Source organism: Saccostrea cucullata, unplaced genomic scaffold (assembly GCF_032062105.1).
Source record: "Saccostrea cucullata isolate Sc308-1 unplaced genomic scaffold, CSIRO_AGI_Scuc_v1 ctg1744, whole genome shotgun sequence".
Classification (NCBI taxonomy): domain Eukaryota; kingdom Metazoa; phylum Mollusca; class Bivalvia; order Ostreida; family Ostreidae; genus Saccostrea; species Saccostrea cuccullata.
Window position 1 is genome coordinate 264,463 of NW_026929032.1, and position 22,122 is coordinate 286,584.

At 31.5% G+C, this 22,122-nt stretch overlaps 3 protein-coding genes across 8 annotated transcripts; all 3 read right to left on the reverse strand.

Moving 5' to 3' along the window:
• Positions 1 to 1,833: 1,833 nt before the first annotated feature.
• LOC134279646 (perlucin-like) lies at positions 1,834 to 5,798 on the reverse strand. 2 transcript variants are annotated; one of them, XM_062762077.1, is made up of 5 exons: positions 5,665 to 5,798; positions 4,562 to 4,677; positions 2,515 to 2,605; positions 2,194 to 2,401; positions 1,834 to 1,918 (listed from the first exon to the last, which is right to left on the reverse strand). In XM_062762077.1, exons 1-5 carry the CDS (start codon positions 5,720 to 5,722, stop codon positions 1,882 to 1,884), a joined length of 510 nt encoding a protein of 169 aa, XP_062618061.1. In that variant the 5' UTR covers positions 5,723 to 5,798; the 3' UTR covers positions 1,834 to 1,881. The 2 variants fall into 2 exon arrangements, with proteins under 2 accessions (XP_062618061.1, XP_062618060.1); XM_062762076.1 differs by having other exon boundaries at positions 4,562 to 4,686.
• Positions 5,799 to 6,285: 487 nt separating this feature from the next.
• Positions 6,286 to 9,563, reverse strand: LOC134279644 (S-adenosylmethionine-dependent methyltransferase Rv2258c-like). 5 transcript variants are annotated; one of them, XM_062762074.1, is made up of 5 exons: positions 9,410 to 9,563; positions 8,837 to 9,176; positions 7,685 to 7,869; positions 7,319 to 7,444; positions 6,286 to 6,881 (listed from the first exon to the last, which is right to left on the reverse strand). In XM_062762074.1, the coding sequence occupies exons 2-5, from the start codon at positions 9,052 to 9,054 to the stop codon at positions 6,325 to 6,327; spliced, it is 1,086 nt and encodes a 361-aa protein (XP_062618058.1). In that variant the 5' UTR covers positions 9,055 to 9,176; positions 9,410 to 9,563; the 3' UTR covers positions 6,286 to 6,324. The 5 variants fall into 5 exon arrangements, with proteins under 5 accessions (XP_062618058.1, XP_062618056.1, XP_062618057.1 ...); XM_062762072.1 differs by having other exon boundaries at positions 8,837 to 9,179; XM_062762073.1 differs by having other exon boundaries at positions 8,837 to 9,187.
• Positions 9,564 to 16,788: 7,225 nt separating this feature from the next.
• On the reverse strand, positions 16,789 to 22,122 carry LOC134279647 (mycothiol acetyltransferase-like). Its single transcript, XM_062762078.1, has 4 exons — positions 21,921 to 22,122; positions 21,237 to 21,393; positions 20,071 to 20,190; positions 16,789 to 17,210 (listed from the first exon to the last, which is right to left on the reverse strand). The coding sequence occupies exons 1-4, from the start codon at positions 21,950 to 21,952 to the stop codon at positions 17,178 to 17,180; spliced, it is 342 nt and encodes a 113-aa protein (XP_062618062.1). The 5' UTR covers positions 21,953 to 22,122; the 3' UTR covers positions 16,789 to 17,177.

Below are 22,122 nucleotides of genomic sequence, written 5' to 3' on the forward strand. Positions count from 1 at the left end.
TTCGACAATTTTTTAAAAACCAAAAATAAATTTAGAAAACGATCGAGAAAAAGGGTGGCGTTCTAGAGTTGTAATAATTGTACAATTCTCAGTTACATGTAAGGTTGGACTTTCAGTGAGGCGTGGCTTTTTCGATGTTACATATGTAACTAGCTTCACAACTTTCAACACTGTTGAAATATACATTGGATACAATTCGACTGAATCTAAACGAGCGTAAGAAATAACCAATAACAAGGTCTCGTGCGGCAAAGAGATGGGGTTTAAGTCGTCTCATCGTTGTCAACAACATATTAAAGTCCACATATTTTTAATTTTTCAACTAATGAGAATCTATTCGCCATTTAACAGACGCTAATTACGTAGCACCGAAAATGCCACACCTCACTGAAAGTCCAAGATTACTTGAGAATTGTACTATTTATTGTTATCAAAACTAAATTGCAAAACTCATTAATTTTGAAAAATAAACCTAATATATTTATTCATAATTTGTAATTTATAGCTTGACAATTTGTAGTTAATAAATTACATGCGTTATTAGATTCAAGATATTTTAAATGTTCTGTAGTAGGCTTAGATTTTACTGACTTAGTAGATAACGATAACCCTTATTGGTTACGATCGGTTATTGCACATTCGGAATTTTTTTCTAGCTTTATATAGTGATTTGGGAAAAGTCCTTGTATGGGTTATACATAGAATGCAGATTTTCATTGGATAAGAGAGAGACACCTTCAGGCCGCGGTGTATTTAAAGTCCAGCATTTCACGTTTAGATCAGTTGGTCTGGAACCTTCTCAAAGGTTCGTACCAGCTCACTTTTTGATTAGAGGGGTAGATCCCGGTCCCAGTCTCTGTCTCGTTCAATATTCACTCGTTCATTTGTTCACTCCTTTTGTTTTTCCTTATTTATACGTCCATTTTATTGTTAATTTCCAGTTCCTTATTTTTATTTTTGGTAAACCGGTTAGGTTAGGCGTAGTAGATTTTACGTGCAGGGGTGGATCACTTTCCTTTGGACTTAGCATTGGGTAGGACGGGCTCTGGACTTCGTACATTTGTTAGGTAGGCACTTATTTTTATCGAGGCCCATAAGTATATAAAAAGGTCGTTAGTACATCAGTTTTCATTGTAAATATATAAATGTAAATATTTCTGTGCTGTTAATAAAATACAATTGTGGCCATAATAAATACTTTTAATTTGCAAGCTCTTGTTAATAAAATTATTGGGTTAGTAAGTCACTTTTGTGACTATTTGAGATACAAATGGTTTATTGGTTAGTTAGAAGTTGGTATAAAACGCGAAGTACTATTATTGATAAAGAAAGTGTGTGATATTTAAGAGGTATTTTTATACGGTCATTTTCGTTACATTGGTATCGTCGAATTTTCTAAATTGCATTGATACCATGTAGCGAATTTCCGGTTTCATAGGTGCCGTGAATGGTAGCTAAGCTTAAGTTTAAAACCAAATCCTGTCACATTTCCATCAAAGACAATTAAGGTTTGCCTTTCCTTAGTAGCAAGACCATGACAACAACAGAAATGGAACATTAATTTACATTTACATGTACCTAACAAACAAGTACATAAACTTAGGATTTAGATTGTAGATGAAGATATGTGTTTGTTTCTCCAAAGTTAGGGTATAACAAACCTATTTATACCAGAATGTTGTTTTTTCTTTGTTTAACCCAGTAGTTTAACGAGTAAAGATTAACGAAAGGCTCGGAGAATTTTGCAATAAAATGGGGGAGGGGTAGAATTTCTAAAAACATATTCAACAGCTTTATAGGCTGATGTATGAAAGAACAAAAGGCACGATAAAGAAATATGTACACATTTTACTTTAAAAAGTAAGCATCTGGATAGAACATTTATCCAACCAAGTCCCCATGCATCGCAAGTTCAATCCTGTGAAATAGAAAAAGATTGGGGAAAGAATCATTCACCATTAACGTTTTACTATATTGTTTCACTTAATTGTTAAACAAAAGCTGTCTATAAAAGATTTTAACAGAAAAAAAACTTTTTCAAAGATCTACGTCTCTGTTGTTTTTAATACTCAAATATGTATTATGAATCAAGAAAGGAAAAATAGCATTGTATATATAAATGCTCTGGGATTAATAAAACAAAAACAAATGGTTGTAGGAAGCATTACACGAAATTGAAAAAGAAAATCATACTCCATTTCACAAATGAAGCTGAATTTTCTATCGCAGTAATCATCGTTCCAGTGATGATTTAAATTTCCCGCCAAAGTCATGCACGCTGCACTAACACCATTAACTGGTTCCCCTGGTGACCAGCCGACATATGTGAATGGACGCTGCCTCGTTACCCATACCCAATGGCCTTCTTCAAACGCATCTGTTGCACCAACCCAGTATGTATCTACAAAATAAGGAGACTTGTGTTGAATTTTGATGAACCATCTTATAGTTATACTTTCTCTTTTTTCAACAGCACTCTCTTTTGATTCTCTGTCTATTTCTCTCAAATCTTACCATGATTTGAAGATATATGGTGTCGTAGGAAATTATCTTCATCCTGCGTCTCAATTTCCGCTAGATGAGAAGCAAACCTCTCACAAAAAGCCTGCATTAAAAAAGAGAAGACACACAGAGTCATCACAAATCCTGTCCATTGATAAAAACAATACAAGTAGGAATTTCAGGTACACGAGTTCCAATTTTTATCGAAGTTGTGTAGCTTGAAATACATCTGCTCTTCATTTATGTTTTAAATAAAGCTTTATGAGCATAGATGACATATCTATAAAGTAAAAGATCTTAGATTGCTTGAATAAAAACATGAAAAAGATATATAGATAAAGAGCTGAAATTGCGCACAATCCTAATACATGTAAGTCAACTTGAAGTCACAGGTTTGTTCGGTTGCATTTTGTCCAGTGCAAAATTTCGCCATTTTTTGACATTGCAAAGCGTTGAATTACTGACAAATGTAGTAATTAAAATCCTTAGATCCTCAATTCACTAATACATGTATATAGCTAGGTTACAAACTTCTGAATCATCATTACTGATGTACTTACAATTTTTTGTTAACAAAAATATTAGTAGTAAAATCTATTTAGCTACCCAGAACATTCAGGTTTCATGCAGCACTCGCAATACTATTTTACTAATGTATGTGTTTAATAATACAACTTATTATTCAAGAAAACAGTTTTCAATCAAACACTGTTCAATTTAGAATTTCTCAGAATTCTGGACTAATTTATTCCAAAAGCATCTCACTAATCACTTATACCGAGAATAAAGCAAATTAGTAGTACTCAAAACAGGAAGTATGCTTCTCAAATTGTTTAAACTCATTCAAAACTTTTCAAGGTAGAACTTCCGATCACTTGGGAATTTATATCCTCTATATTTAGATCCACTGAATATTTTCCTTTTTATTTCTTATGAATACCATTGCCATTTATCAGTGCATGAGCACCACTAAGCAAGCTACGTATGTGGATTTCTTAAACAATGGCTGTTCCATCAGTTCTACATACAATGACATATTCATCTTAGATACAATAGTCAATAAATTTAATTTTACTTTGAATGAATGAATAATACAAATGTTAATATAAACAATAAAATGCTTTCTTTGTTAGTTAGTACGGGAATTAACGTCGCAGCTATTGAAGAAAAAAATACGTAACCTGCTTACCCGGGTAATGTATTTTTTCTTCAACAGCTGCGACATTAATTCCCGTAATAACAACCAAAGAAAGCATTTTATTATTTTAAAAACATCAACTTTAAAACAACTCATCCGAAAAGTATATGTCGCTGAAAATCTAAAGGATGTGAGTGATAATTCATGGCCAGGGTAACAATATGCGTTCACTTGCAATTATGGTTTGAGTTCTATTTACTAGCATTTGAATTCTTCTTTAATTAGTAATATTCTAAAAAGTGTACAATCCACTTGTTTAGAAATCAATATTCTATATCTTTTTATATCAAATAATAAGCTTTAAAAAATACGACATGCTCAATACAAAGCATTTTCTCTGATTCTGGATTCTGAAGATTAATGCAGACTAGCATAATTCTGGACATTTTGTCTGTTAGATAAACTTCTGAACCACAGGTACGAATTCAAAACCTTATTGCGCATCTGAAAGTCAAATGAAATGCAAAGAAAATTTTATGCAATGTATTAAGAGAAATAAGGAAAAAAAGTTCGACCGATAGACAGACTTTAGAGGATTGTAACAATATGCCTGAGCTTTCCTTAGAGTCTTTGTATCATGAAATTCAGAGAACATATTTCAGAGCATCTTTTTAATTAAAAGCACTTTCCTCATTTTATCGATATCAGTTCACGGAGAGTTTAATACATTATTTTTCTAATATCTGTATTTTTGTTTTCTCTCCTCCTTTGCACATGATCATATTTCTGGAGTTTTAGAGATCCATTTTACTCCTTTCCTATTTTGTAATTTAAAATCAACTTTTGCCCTTGAATAATGTTCATTATATCCAAATATTTTATTTCAAGTGTAAAATGAAATGTTATGAAAAATACATATACCCCAGCTTCAATCCAGTCGGTTTTTAGATCTGTGACAAAAGCGTAACAAGAACGACCATGTAAGTACCAAGACTCGGGACAAGGATTGAATGCTACTGCGTTAGTTGTCAGGAAGGCTGTGGATACTGCAAAAATATATTGCATTATATTACGAAATTTTTTTAGTTTTAAAGATTATTATATTAAGACCCTTGAATGTGTTTGTAGAGGGAATATACATATATCTTTTTTGCGATTATTTAAAGTAAGAATTTTGAATCCAATTCATTTCTCCTTTAGGGGCACAAAATATATAACGTACCAGTTATGACCTCATGATGTTCATGATAAATGAGTATTAAATTAACGTGATGCAAATTTATTTTGATTGTACGTCTCATTATAATATTTGTATTACTTGACAATTATAAATGTTGAGAACCTACGAGGTCAATCTGATTTTCGAAGCAGAAAGAAATGTAATGAACGAAATGACTTCTACTTTTCAATCGTCAACTTCCCTTACTTATGCAGCAATATACCTTCGTCACCTGCTGCATACGTGATTAATACATGTATCTCTCAGCTTTTCGACACGCACTAGTATGCTCTACGTTTAATATAATTTCTAAACAGATGTAAATTATTGGCAAACAAATTGATGAAACAAGAATATCAGCGGTCTTGTTCAAAGTTATCATTTCGTACGTTCTATGGTCGATAAAATTATCTTGTAAGCAATTACAATTAATCAATGCGTCGAATGGTGACTGAAGTTTTTCATTCATTCTTATCGTTAATCCATTATAAGAACACTGAATTCTCAACATATTTTCCTTTATTTCCCGACCATGACAAGGAGCACACGGCAGGTGTGACCGGTCAGCAGGGGATGCTCACTCCTCTGTGGCACTTAATCCAACCTCTGTTGTTTCGGAGGTCGTTATTTCTTTGATCCAATTTTGAATATTTTAAGCTTGAATATTGTTCGATACCTCCATATGTTTCAAGAAATGCGTACAGCAGTTGTGTGCAATTATTTTAATTTTCATGTTAAGCTTACATCATAAAAATCAAAATATTTGCAAAATGTGTTATTATAAAAATATTTTAAGTATTCCTACCTAAAAGGAAAGTTGAAAATACCCACATCGTGTTATATATGTCTATATCCTCTGGCATATGATTATAACAATATCCTTATCTTTTACATTTGACCTAATTTTTATGTGTTAGTGGCTTGAATAATTTTGGTGCGTGTGTAGTTCTGATAATATATGAAGTTTATGGGGAGTTAGAGATGCTTAGGCAATATAAAAGATGCAGTGGATAAGTATAATAATACCAAAAGGGCATAGTAAAATTTATCCATTGAACCTCATAAAGAGCCATTTTTCAAGGATTCTCATTCTTGTCCTTCAGGTAATTTGAAATTGTCAAGATTTCTGATGGTGAGTGCAGAAAGGAAAATAATTTTAAAACATAATAGAAAGCCTTACTAAATATTTCAAAAGCTTTATATGTGTGCATCGTTACTGTGCGTGATAAATAGTAAAAATATATAATTGATCCTAACATTCACTTTCCTTTTAGCTTGTTACTAAAAGATGCAAAGAAAATCACATTTGTGTCGTAAAAAAAAATATATGCACAGAAAATTTGCACTTGGGGTTTTACTTGTGACTCGCTCGTCAAAATGTTAATTTTTGCAATTTACAGGCAATATCATTCAGGAAGTAATAGAATTATAATTTTTGGAAAAGTTTTATTCAACTTTCTACATCTCAAGATGTTTTCTCTTTAAAAACAATTCTAGAAACCATTGAATCAACATGTGTTTCGTCAACATTGACTATAGTAAATCCACATTGTTCTATGAATTTTCTGCGGTCTTCAACTCCCCATCCGGCCCCGTGACCAATCGCTGGACTTTCTGACATACTATTCGGTAAGCAAAAAAATACACTGTATGGCAGATGAGTCTTTGCAGCCTCGTTATCAACATTTTTTGAAACGTCCGACGATACGTCAGGGTCAAAGGTCACAATATATCCATTAGGTTTCAGGATCGTTTTCAACTCTGATAAAACTCGTTCTGGATCGGGTAAGTCATGCAGAACTTCATGTAATATAATAATATCAAACTTGTTCTTCTGTAGTGGAGTCCCATGTTTCGTGTGTGTGAAGAATAGGTTAGGATAACTATATGTGTTCCTACAGTGTTGTATAGACCCCTCGTCGATATCTGTTCCTGTGATATTGATATCTGGATAGATTTGTGCTAGCTGTTGACAAAGTTTTCCGTAACCGCAACCAAAGTCAAGAATATCAGTGATATTATCTGTAAATAGAAATAAATCTTATAAGTGAATTCACACGAATTTCTTGAAAGTAAGGCAAAAGATTTTTTTTATATATTTATTATCTACGGAGTTACTACTGAGGTATAGAAAATTTCTTAACGTGGTCCACCTGTCATTGTGTTTGGTCTTTGATACTTTTTTTTTTTTATTTTTTTACATAAATACTTAAGTCTAATGCAATTTACACGAAAAATAGGTGAGGACAGCAAACAGTGATTGACCTTTAAAAAATCTATAAACAATACAAATCGGTAAAGAGGGCATAAAACAAAGACTCGTGACTTTTTGGATGTGGGATAATATGCCAAGGAGGAAAAAGCAATCCCCTGTTAACTGATCACATGAAATAAAATTAGATGAAACATTGGATGGATGCATTTAAAATGTCATGCATCAAAGCTTGCCTTTTTCTTACCTTGAGTATCTTTAAAGTGTTTTTCGAAAACTGGCTCTAAATTATTATGAATCCAGTCATGGTCAAAGGCATTTATTTCGTTAAATTTTCCTAACCATTCCAAATCTTTCTGTGGAAAAGAATACCCTGGTTGAATGAAAATTAAAATAAATGTGTATTTGTTTATGAAAACCATAAGCAGTGGATCATAACAACCAAGACAAAAATGTTTTTAAATATACAAAAGGCATTACAAAACAAGGAAGAGGTTCGTCATTATCCCATTCATTAACTCATATGAACCGCATAATTATACAAAAAAAAATTGTAACTGGAAAATAGTGTAAGTTTCTGGTAAATTGTCATTGAAAACATATTTGGACTAACCTGTATTTGTGTCCTTGACTCGCATTACCGTCTCCAGTTTTGGTAAACAGTCACAGAACAATGGTAGCATGGCGGATGTAAGAACAGCCTTTTGAACTCTCTCAGAGCAAGGTAGACTAAATTTCTCCTTTTCCAGTTTTATTATGCCTTTTGCCGTCATACAAGTTAGCCATTCCTGTACATATCTAAAACCAATAATAACAAGAAGTGTTTGTGAAACACTGATGCCCCGATTTGGCAGCATAATTATGGCAAGTGTTGAAATTTCTCAAATGCGCGTTGTACTCCAAGGCTAAGGTCTAAAGGCTGTAGGTACCCAAAGGGTCACAAGGAATCAATCTTTGAAATATGAAAGCCCTAGCACTAACGGTTTAAAAGATATGGTTTACCTTTTTTTAAAGTAAGTCAAACTCTAAATACAAGGTCAGAAGGTCAAAATTTATACCCAATAACAGATCTTAGTAAATACTCTTGTGAGGTATGAAAACCCTAGCACCAACTATACAGTTATGATTATGGTTAAATTTCGAAAATTTTTGGTAAAAGTGGGTCAAGGTCCCATGGTCAAGTTTGGTAAAAAAAAAGAAAGGTCTTGTCAATGAATACATCTGTGAAATGGAAAAGCCATAGCCCTACGTATACACATTAAAAGTATTGGACAATGTTAAAGTTTTTGCTGTCAAACATACAATTTAAACAGACAGCTAAACAGACAGACGAACGGATGGATAGGGCAAAATCTTTGATTACGGGACAAAAATACACACCTGATAATTTATAAATGAAGTTGTGACATTGAAAATTTAAAGCAATTTGTTTACTGACATGCATCTAATGCATATTTTTTTCTCATATTAATAAAGTCATAATCGATATAGTACATAAATATGGCAACAGATGTTAACAATCCGATTTTTTAATAATCCTGCAAGTTATGTTAAAGTAAAATGATACTGAGGCATGTTGTAATATATACATGTATTAAATAAAATGTTGATTTGCAATAAGATTTTAACCAATTGATTGAAAATTGTCAATGTCTTTTTTTCAAGTTATAAAAGTGCATGGTCGTTGTCTTCGCCTTTTTCAAAAGCTGAGGAGGAGATAATTAAATAAATGTACAGTAAAAATTATTTGAAAAGAAAGAAATACCTAAGATTTAATCCTGCTTCTTCACTGATCTCTTTTGCTGTTGATGGTTTGTTTAATCGTCCAAAGGCATCAATAATGCCCACTTTGTATCCTAAAGCCAGCACCATTGCATGTAGCCCGCTTGTCACCGTTTCTTCAATGACTTTTTCTACGGAATTCATTTCGTTTAGCTTTTGTTCCATATTGCATTCCTTACTTTTAACTTTCTCCTCTTCCATATTTAATTTTTATTATTTCCTCTTGTCGGTTGTTTGAAGGATATTAAATTTCCGACTTCTGTTTCGCTTCCCGTGTCGTGTAGATCAAATGTTGTTTTTCCCCATACAACGTCAATCAATGGCTACTACAATTCTATATATGGGTTAGTAGACGTCCATTCTTTTAAACTTAAGGATCCAAGTTAGGACACATTAACAAATTAGAAAATTATGTATGTTCATTATGTATTCTTACGTCAACTTGTGTAATTTGTTTTAATGCACCACATACAAACACATCATTTTAGACACGTATATATTCATATTTGAAAATTAAAACATTAATTTAATATTATATATGCATAAAATGACAAACCTGTTTACAACCTTATTGTTAGCTTCCCAACTTTATATTTACTCGACATAATAAAATCCACCAGTCGATCGAATTCAGCTATTCAAGTTTTATTTATGCATGTCAGTGCATTTTCTCAATTATTTAAGCACTGTGCAATATGAGGTTATTCAAATGTGGGTCAAGGCATTAGCTTACACATTTAAATACAACCTTTACATTTTGTGATTGTTGTTATGCACTTCAATATGTCTGTCAATATCACATCACATATGTCATTTACATCATCATCATCATGATCATTGTAAATGAAAAATAATGTTCTATCAACATGATCAAAACGAGGTGTTCAGTACAAACTGTTCACTCACTGATGCACGGTGCTGATAAAAGCTTCTTTCCCAAAACTTTCTGAACTGCTTATATTATTTTTAGAACAGAGTACCATTTGAAGGATTATCTATATGTTTGTTGAAATTAAAGTCTCTCACTAAGTACTCCTAAGACAGCCAGAAGAATATACTAGATCAAAAAACTATATGCACAGTTTTCCATGGTTGTAAAAAATATAACGTTGATAGTGTTGGTAATCATTTTGTCCACAGTGTAGCAGTGTAAATGTTATATAGGCCTATTCCGCATTATACAGAGACGTAAGATGCGTCACACATATCAGTCTTACAATATATTTATTACTTTAAACCAACTTTTGTTCGAGCGTGAGAAATATCAGAGAATTTCGTGATCTTCTTTAACTCGCGAATATTAATCGTTGCAAACTATTTCATATTTCCATTTGCAAAGAAGAATGTCTTAAGCCCCGTTCACATGCCGAAAAATACCCTAGGAGTAAATTTTCCGTCAAGGATTAATTTTATTCAAACTGAAGAATTGCGAATTCAAGATAATGCGAATTATAGAATAATACATGATGTCTCCTTTTTTCACTTCTATACTTAACTCCGTAAAATTATTTTGTAAATATTCTGATTTTACACACAAGTACTCTAAAGTTGATATTAAAAAGCTTTCAAGATTTTGAAAAGCTTTTAAGATGCTTGATTTTGAGAAGGACACTCCTCCACGGCACCTGATCCTCTGACTTGTTTTGGAGGTCTCTTATTTTTTTTCTTCCAACGAATTGAGTGTTTTAAGCTTGGGATGAAACGTACAAACAAGTTATATAAAAATGATATATCTAAACACAAACCATATAGGAGCTTCTTTCCCTCTACTTTGTACACATAGAAGTACAGAAAACTCAACGTTATTCTTATATAACACCATATATGAAAGGATATCCTCGATGCATTTATAGGAAGTCTTCGGAGACCAAGTCTTGCTACAAACCGTAGGAATACGATACTCCTTTCTTATCGACTGGTTTTTATATTTGTATGAAACAGAATTTTTTCAGAAATTTCTACACTGGAAATCACTTGCAGTGGCTTTCAACTCGAACATTCAGGTATATCGACGATGACTATATTTTATTAATCATCAATAATCATTTCAATTCAGGCCAAAATATAAAATACCTTTGTTTCCCCTAACGCGACTGACCCAACTAAATCGCGCCCACTGAAAAGATTTTTTTAAAAAAGATGATTCAATTTTTTTTTTTAATGTTAACCAAGTTTTATAAAATACAATTTCATCAAAATCAGTTTTTATCAGAACGGCCGACATTGTTCTACTGTGATTTTCAAGCATTTGTTGGAAATGAAATGGCGCCCAGATATGATTACATCTAGAATTAGTTCTTCATAAAACAATAGCGGCGTCTCAATCTTATGCCTTTAGCTAATTAGAATTCTTCACTCTTGAAACAATTCGATAATAAAATTACTTCTTAACTCCAAAATGCTCTAGAACCACTGCAGATCTCATGGCCCTCAAAAAAGTACATTGATTGTCTATAAGCAATGGAGGGTGATGGAAGGTTTGAAAAATATACTCGGATGTCCGGTGTTTGCGTATTTGAGAATCTTGTCTTTTTTATTTCGATTTATACAAATTTTGTAAACAAAATAAATGCATGCATTAAAAAACATATCCCAACAAAAACCATAACAATCCGTCCCAGAGATAAGGCATTTATGAATAATTCTATTAGAAAACTAATGAGGAAAAGAAATCGTATACACAAGAAAGCAGTGAAAACTCAAAACCCTCAACACTGGGAACACTACCGCATTTTAAGAAACAAAGTAATTGATGAAATTAGAGCTTCACGAGATAGACTCAACCAAAAACTTACAGACCAAATAGATAAATCTATACCTCCTGGAAAATGGTGGAGAATAGTAAAGTCTTTATCCAAACAAAATAATAAAAGCAAACCACCACCACCTTTAAAGTATCCTTTATAAACTAAAATATTATGGTATATCAGAACAAATTGTTAATTGGATTGAGAATTACTTGTCTGATAGAACTCAAAAAGTAGTTCTTGATGGCTTTTCATCAACTACTAGAGCTACTAATTCAGGTGTCCCTCAAGGGTCAGTCCTTGGTCCCTTTTTATTCTTATTGTATATTAATGACATATCTGAAAAATTATCATGTCCTGTAAGGCTTTTTGCAGATGACACCTCTCTTTATGTCATAGTTGATGATGATATTATTAATTCTGCAAACATATTAACTAAGGATCTTGGACAAATAAGACAGTGGTCTAATATATGGGCAGTAGAATTCAATCCTTGTAAAACAGTCAATCTAGATTTTAGTAGGAAAAATATTTGCCATCCAAAAATTAAGTTTGGTGAAGATGGGCCCACTATTAAAAATGTTGAAACACATACTCATTTAGGAATAAGATTTCAACAAGATGGACTTTGGAATAATTTACCATTTAATATCCGAAACCTTTCTTCACTTACATCATTCAAGACTGCCATAAAGAATATATACTGCATAAAACCTAAGAAATATTATAATTATGGAAGTCGTAAAATGAATATATTGCATTGTCAGTTGCGAAATAATGCTAGTAATTTAAATGCTGACTTATTTATATAAATGTGCTCTGGATTGAGATATTTCACAAGTTCAACTGCATAACAGTTGTGAATTAATTAAGCATGAATTTTGCTTTTAAATGGCATATGTACGTTTCTTATTTATAAAGGTACTTTTCCATTAAATTTTAGAATGTATTTTAAAAGCTGTTGTCAGAAAAAATAGTTTACCTACCTACCGACCCAACTTGTCAATTTAAGGTCCGGTTAGAGGAAACAAAGATATTTTTAATTCTGGCTACATATGTCCCTTTGATATATTCCAGAGAACTTGATATGAAATATACCACTGATTATGCCAAATATGGCTCATACTTATTATGTTTTACTCACTGTAGAAGACAAAGACAACTTTAAACTAAATTTTTTAACAAACGAGTGGGCTTCAACTTTTCTATCATCACCTTTCCTTATTTATGTATTAAAATTCCGCTGTCACATGCATTTGATGTTGATGTCTCCCAATCTATACGCTACAGGAGAGCATGGTCTGAGCTCAGTTCCTGTTATTAGCAGACCTTTTTTGGAATCATATGACGCAGAATTTGTCCAAAATCTTATATGTGAAAAAAAGAAACATTTTGTTTTGGCGTTTAACTTGACATTTAGATATATCGACGACGTATTGTCAATTGAATTGAAATGGTTATTTTCATTTTTATGTCGATACGATATATCCCGGTGAGCTCGAAATAAAAGATACCACAGAGTCGGACAAATCTGTTTCGAGTTTAGATATTTTACTTGAAAAGGACGTTTATGGTAATCTAACAAGCAAGATTTATGACGAACAAGCTGATGTTAACTTTTCAATCGTCAACTTTACTTAGTTATGCAGCATATATTTATTTATACCTTCATCACCTGCATACGGTGTTTATATCTCTCAGTTGATTCGATTCGATACCCAAGAGCATGGTCTACAAATGAGAAATCGTTAAAACGAAGTAAGTTATTAATATACAAATTGCTGGAACAGGATATCAGCAGTCTCGTTTAAAGTCATCATTTCTTTAATGTTATAACGGTAGATACAATGCAAATACAATTTATCCTAGGACATTTTCCATTGTACATGAAATTGTTAGGCCAAAATATAATTATATATTACACATGGAATTGTCGATGTATTTTTCTGATCATGACAAGGGCACAAGTCGGTTGTGGCCAGTGCCTTTCACCTGATCCCAACTCAGATTTTTGGAGGTCCACGTTTACTTTTATATAATTTTGAATTGTTTAATGGACTTTTGGGCTTGAATGCTGTTCGCTATCTCCATATATTACTATCAACCATTGCGTAGAGTAAGGATGTTATCCTACGTCGCAGGGTCGAATCCATTGTGCTACGTGGAGATCGATCCTTTGTTTAACCCAAGGTTTGGTTTTGCAGTAGGTGTTCGCACAAAAAAGATCCTTCACTGTTCAATGGCCCTACGTGAACAGTATAGGGGTGAATTTTCAATCATGCATCGGCAATTTTTGATGTCTTTTAGGAAGGAACGTTTCCAACATACATACGTAAATTCTGTGGTTCGTTCTAATGACCTCTTTAATATAACCTAACATTGGGTCGTACATGGACAGATTTGTTTCATATACCAATACTTAGTCCCTTGGTTTTTGTTCTAAATTTGACTGCGGAATGTTCCGTTTACTTGATCAATGCATAGGGTCCACGACGGATGTGACTGGTCAGCAGGGGATGCTTACCCTTCCTAATCACCTGAGCAAACATTTAGAATTTTCTGGGCCTGTGTTTATGCCATGCTCACAGGCATTTTTTTTTTTTTTAGATCAATCGATTTTCTTAATCCTCACTTTTTTTCAATCCAGATTATTTTATTTTAAAAATGCATTTTTACTGAAAATTGAAGTTTCATAAATTAATGAACGACAACAGACACATACATATGATTAAAAATATTTAGGTATCATCGGAACTTTATTGAACAAACGTCTTATAAAATCTGTAAAAGGGATTTTAAAGAAACGGAAAATCAATTTCAAGAGAAGTATTAAATATTTCGAGATAATTTTTCATTTATCAATACATGAAGAACATAGATATATATTTACGATTAACATTTCATTAAATTTAATCAACGTTTTCATTTTCTTCTTGTAAATAAAAAAGCTTCCAAATCTAGTAAATTAATATCACAGGGAAAATGAACTGTACTGTAATGATCAAACAAGCACTGATTTCACTGCTTTGGTTATAAATAACAAGTGATCATTTAGTTTCAACTTTTATTCAAACAGATATTGTAAATGTCTTCATGGTCATATGTATACAAATAATCTCATAATTGCAATTCATTATGCAGTTGATAACAATATCTTTTTTTTTTAAAAATCCGTGTAAATATTAATACAAATAATTATCTAAACTGTAAATGAAGTCTAATTTTATTAAGTATATGGTACTTTAAGGCAGCACAATTTTTTGTATGAAAGAATAAAATAGGGTGTTTAAGAAAATATCTGGAAAAGCAGAGATATTTCATATCAATAATCATTGTAAAAGGTTAAAGAAAAAATATATCACATTGAGCAAAAAACTTCTTTTAGAAGTGTGCCTCACATTTCTCACATAAAATATAAAAATGTTTGACATAAATAAATACAATACCATACAATACATTAAATACAATACAGGTATAAAATTCTAATCGTCGACGTTTTATTTTGATTTCTAGTACTTACACTGTATTTCAGGAACATACATTGATCGTATCATCTCGGATCTTATCGTCATAGGCCGGAAAAACAACATCGAATGTATAACATCACCGGATGTAAAAAGTGTATGCTTCTTCTTTATCTAAATTAAGATAGACGGAGTTTAAAGTGTCTTCTACAGTATATTTTAGGTAACATCTTTACACTCAATAAAGTCAAACTCCATAGTCCACAGATAAGAGGTCTTTATTTATTTTAAAGTCTGTGAAAAGGGGAGTTGTCATGTAGTCTACGTAATACAGGTACATTCGAGGTTGTTTTTTCCAAAAATCGGAAAGGCCCGAGAAGTTGCGATTGGAATATACATATTTTTCGATTGATGCTTTTTATATTCATTTCATGAAAATAAAAAGAGAAATACGATACAAGCAGAATGTTTAGCGAGAACTTAACTGTGGTATTTCTAGCGTGAGCTCAATGATCAATTATACTGGATATCACTAACATTTTTCTGCATCGGTAGTAATAGCCATCTTCTTAATATTTAAAAAATATTACTTCTCATTACAAATAAATATATATATTTTTTTAAAGTCTGAATTTGATTAATAACGTCTCACTAAAATTTCCACTTATACAGTATTATGTATATGAAAACAAAAAAGAAAAAATGATGAGATGTTTTGATAGCAAATAATAAAATGGCATACATTACGTATGACAGTGGTTAGTTTTATATGATTATATGTCAAGTATATTATGCATAAGTAGTTGAGGAATCTAAAAGGTAGGTAAAATATCTTTTTAAAAACAATCATATACATGTATAGGAAATATAATTTTTCCCCGAGTCTTTTATACATAAAGCAATTCATTTGTATCACAAAATATAAATTTAACAATTAATCATGATATGTAGTTTTTTAGAAGACCTCAAAAAGATCTAGTGCTTCTCGATAAAAACATCCATAAGACACATACATGTCACATTCACATCTGCTATAAATATTTTATGGAGGCATAAAAAACATTAATTTGAATATAATAAAATAGGGCCACATCGCTAATCTGAGCATTATGGCGAGGAAAAAAGCAAAAATCAGCCTATTATTGAAAAGCTGAACTGCACAAGTGGAACTGGCCTTTCCCTGAAAAGGAGAGAAGGAATGGTTTTAACATAATTGAATCTACACCAACTAAGGATTTTATACCGTGACTTTTCCCATTAAATTTTGAACTTTCATTGTCGCCCCAATCTACCAACAGGGGTCATAATTTGAAAAAAAAAAAAACTTGAATCGACACCTGAAGATGTTTCCATATCAATATGACCAACCATGACTTTGCTCTTCTTGAGAAGACTTTTGAAGATTTTTCTTACATATACTTCTATGTAAAGCTTTGATCGCTCATTGCAGATCTACCCTTTTATTATGATTTGGTTACGATATGAAAAAACTTGAAATTACACACTTGAAGATACTTTCAGATAAATATGACCAATCATTGTTTTGCTGTTCTTGAAAAAAACTTGATCATCCATTGAAGCACCAAAATACTTTCATTTTTCACACCTGAAATATGGATAAATATGACAAATAATAGATTTGCTGTTTTTGAATAGAAAAATTTTGAAGATTTTTCCTATGTATTCCTATGTAAAACTTTGATCATATTTGTATATAAAAGTTTATATGAAATTGGTCGAGTAGTTCTACAGAGGAAGATGAAAATGTGAAAAGTTTATATGACAATGATGACAAGAACAATGATGACGACAGACAACGGACAAATTTTGGATCAGGTTAGCATAAAATATAAGAGAATTTTTAAAAAAAACTTTTTTTTTACCAAATATTCTACATCCCTGATAATCTTGAAAAATTGCAATATAAAATAGCCAAACTTTGGTTTTTATCTCAAACATAAACCAGTTACAGATGCAGGTAAGACAAGGGATACAGACAACAGCAGTTAACAAAAAGGAAAGCATTGTTAACTTGGCACTTTGTGCCAGTGTAGATCAACTTGGTTAAAAAGTTTCTTTGGTTGTCGCAGATATATTGTTTTCATCATTTTCTTTACATCAGAATCTTTTCCATCCGTGCAAATTCCTTTGAAAAGAAATAAAGTAAGAAAATAAATGAGACAAATAAACATTAAGTGAACCTTCTCATACTCAGAGTCAAGGTCGGAATACTTACATTTGCATTTTTACTAGTTTCTTAATGAATTTCTTGAAAATCTTATCATGATCCAAAAGTTTGTGGAATTTCTCTCTAAAATTTTATCGTGATTTGATGAAAGCAAACAATAGGAATATTTATAATACAGAGTCATAATGCAACAATATTGGAAAATGTCACCACGTTCCAATTTACAATAAGGTCAAAAGAGCTTTGTGAAAATGGACAGTTGTGAAACCTGGGGAAGACTTCGACATAACGTCAAGTTTAGTATGTCACGTCACGTGATATATGTCACATCACGTTATAGGAGCACCTCATCTTCTCGTCCAGTTCGACTAAGTTATTCTAAAGAATGATGCCATTTTCTCCATTTTTTTCTCAAGAAAGCCTGGGTTTACGATAAAGCAATTGTAATAATGCCATAAAATTCGTTTTCTATACATGTAACACATAGCGGTTTTATTCTTAAGTATTAAGAATTAAAATATTAATGAACGCGTTGATGCCCCCCCCCCCCGCATTTCCAATCATCCGTTTCTATGGCAACTGCCATAGAGTTACTATCACAAATATTTAAATATTTTTTATTTTCAATATTCAACAAGTGTTTTTGTAATACCTTTGAAAATTTGTTCCTATACAAATCTATACGTAAGAGAGTCTAACATTTCTAATGTTTTGCTGAGCGGGCATAAAAAAATCGATGTTTTACCGCTGAGTGAGATGTTGAACCGGTCGATGAGATGTTGGACCGCTTACGTCACAGAATGGGTGGAGCTTAATCTCGTTTTCATTCGTTGTTGTTCAAAATTGATGATTTTTACATCACGGAAGACAGTACAAAATATATGTATGTCAAAAAAAAAAGGAAGGGTAAAACAAAACATTTATTAACTTTTATTAAAAATGAAAACAATGACCTTGTGTGCCTAATGGCTTCAGGCAGACAATTCAAATGCTCCGACAAAATTTTTTTCAAATTTTCAATAAATGTTTAATATTCTCATTTGTAATTTTCAACCAATTTCACTTAGAAATAAATAAAATATGAAGAAATTCCACGAACTTTAAAGTGGATCAACCCTCGTATATTAACTTGCATGTTAAATGATCTTTATCATATAAACATTATAAAGCATTTAGATAGAAAGAATGACATATTTTTAAATCTTCCCTCTTCTTCACTACCAAAAATATGACAAATTCATGTTCATATCCTAAAGATCCTGAATCATCAAAGAGTTTTATGACTTGTTTCTGCAGACTTGCATTTTAGCAGTCAAAATTTGTAACTAAATAACCAATGGCACCTAAATATTTTTTGAGCTTTCAATTTTAAATTGAATTAAAAACATTATGTCAATATGAAAGTTGTGCAATATTATATTACTTGAAAATTCTTAAAAAAGTGATTTGGGCCTGTTAAACTTTATTTTTTTGAATAAAAGCTTTTTGGATGATAATTTTGCTGGATCTGATAATTAAATGCTACTGGAAATATGGAAAATACAAATAACAATATGCTTGAGAATGTTTATTAAAAAGAAAACAATGACCTTGTGTGCAATTTATCAACAATTCAAATGCTGACATTTTTTTCAAATTTTCAGGTTTATAGTTTGTGTGTGTGTTAGTTTGTCCTTGTGCAAAACAGATAGGACATAATTTTCACCCTGATCCACCTACTGATGTTATCAATGGATCATGTCTGCACTAGTACTGCCCCCAATATGTAGTTTAATAAGAAGTTTGAGCTTATTTCCACATTTTCAAATATATAAAATTTCATCATTACAAATCAAGATTGCCTAGTATGCAAAATTTTCACATTAATAAAACTAATTTTTTATTACGTTGCCTTAATTAATTTTTTCAGTGAATGAACAATATCCGTGATTTGTCATTAAGATTAAACAAAGAGAAATCAAACAAGTATTCAAAAAACTTTGAGTTTGATAAGTACATGTGTATAATGCGGTAATATGTAAGTTAGTTATGTTTGTTTCATGCACTTTGTGCTGTTTGCTTTCTAAGCATAGTTAACACTGGCAGATTTTTAATGACGATTTATCACATGTAGTATGCAGGAGGAGAAAATTTTTTAGTATATTCTAGCAAAGACTAAGCAAATCAGCACAATATCCCTACATACATCAGGTTTTTATAGCCCTATACAGTGTAATAATCCTTGCTATATTCAGACTAGATTTTTTTTTCATATATTTTCTAGCATTAAAACATATAACATTCTCCAAAATATCTGAACGATCTCAAATAATTATTGGTTTACTTGTTCAAATAACCACAATTCCAATAAATAAAATTTAAATTATGTTACATCATTAAATGACATCATTCATAATTTATACACTTTTTGATCAATTACAAGATTTGCCTATCAATAAATTTTGTTGACATTTTCAGTTTACAATTTTTTAGTTTACCAGTTAAACATGATATACGGAAATTTTAGAAAGGATTCAATTTAAGCCACTATCACTATAATTGAATACCACTCAAAATTCCTTCCATAAGCATTTGATTTCTAGGTATTATAAAATTGATTAAATTACTTTTCTTAAAAAATATGTACCGAATTTTTAGGATAAATCACTTAATTCGTGATTCCCTCCAATTATTAATGTATGTAACAGATTAAAATGTACTTGAAAATAATACTGAGGTTTAACTAATGATATACCATATAATTAATACAATCAAAATCTTGATAAGATTGATGCATGTACATTGATGTCATAAAAAGAGTGCAAAGAGAGATACAAACTTTTTCACCAGTCTGACACCAGAGTAAGCCACACAATGAGTATTGTTCCATTTTTCTGTATCCCTGTCTCTCATACAGGTGCTGGGCTCGATTGCTGGTCGCCACCCAAAGATATATAGCCTGTTAAATAAAGTGATATTCAATATACAAATATAGCCCTTTTTATGAGGTTGATCCATAGATATACCAACTTCACAGAATAGCATAACGACACCTGCTAAAAACCTGTTAAATAAAAGTGATATCCAATATAATTTTTTCTAAAAATATAAAATGACTAGAAAATTAAAGGCTTATGGTTGACAATGCTCACATAAATCTCTTGGTCCTAATATCAGAAGATTACTGAAATACATGTATTTTCCCAACAGCAATAAATCTCCCTCATGGGGTGCTTTGTTTTTTAACAAAGCAAACCTACACTTTATCAGAAAGCTTTCATATACAAGTAAATTGTATTTTTCTGTCCAAATTCTTCTTGAGAAGAAGAATTAAATTTTGAAACATTGTATTCTATATAATTTAAATGGTGATTATTGCCTCACTCCCACATGATTTTTTTGATCTACACTTTTAATGAAAGATATCATATAAATCAATTGTGTGGCCTAATGGTTTTCACATGTTGGAGAAATCTAAACATTTTTTTCTCTATATACAGTTGTATTTTTGTGTAAAATGTTGTCCACGTGGTACCCTCCTGATCCATGATAAAGACACGATGCATCAGAGAAATTTATTTAATCATCTTTTCTGACAAGCCAAATAAGAACAACTTTAAAATGTGACCACATTTTTAAGATTTTTAATTCTTCATTTCAAAAAGTAAAAGACTTCATTAAAGATTGATTTCCCTCAATCCAATGGGGCAATTTTTTAAAGACATTGTTGTGGCTCCTGGAGAAAAGGTCCAAAATGCTAAAAGTTTAAGATTACAAGAAAGACAGACAGAAATCAGACTCTCTTGGTTAACAAAAGCTCACTAATCAGCATGTTTCAGGTAAACAGTAGCGTTTTGAGAGAGAAACTATATTTTGTCATTGAAAAATATCTTAAAATACAGAATCGCATTTGGTTACTTTCCAAAATCAGAAATTATAAATTACTCTATTGCACAATCAACTGTAAATGATCTGAAAAACCACCTGAGAGATAAAAATGTTTACCCTACATCCTCTTCTTTTGGCATCTATTTCCGCCATTTCTAACAGGACCTTTCCTATTCCTCTACCTCTAAATCTGGCATCCACTGCTATGTGGTCTACATAACATTTTCCTTGTGGAGTACCCTCATCTGAGAGGCCACAGTTAAGCCATAAAAACCTACAATATCAAGATTCAAGAAAGTGAACTGTATTGTATAAGTATATTGTATGACATTTGGCACTTGTATTAGGAAGAGGTATAACTCCTTAATCATACTTTTTTTCACATGCATTACAATAATTTACTTTTTGTTGTTTGAAAAAAATTACTTTGTTGTTTCAATTTGGCACACTTGATATAAAGTAATAAACAATAGGATTTGGAGTTGGGGGGGGGGTGAAAAGGCATAATAACTCTTTTCCAGGGCAAAGCCATTTAATAACCGAATGTTCGAATACTAGAGATTTTGAAGGGTGAAATAACAGTCAGGCAATATTTACGCTTTGACAATTTATGGTATTCGTTTCAGCTCTATCCACCACTGAGAATACATTAAAAACATTTAATGACTAATATTTAATGACAATTATAAACAAACATATATTTGATTAATCAAATTATAAAATATCATTGGACACCAAGGATTAAATATCATTAACTTCAAAAAGTGAATTAATATACAGAAGTCATTTGTACATTCTTACCCAATAGAATCTCTGCATCCTAACTGAGGCATGTCCTGGTCCCTATCTCTATAAGAGAAAAAATAATGTAAGTAATATTTCTAATTTACAATATTATTGTGGTCCAGGATCACTAAAAAGAGAGAAGTTTGCATCTTTTTAATATACATTATACCAGCAAATACTATTTAATATCTCACCTATAATTTTCCTTAATCAAATT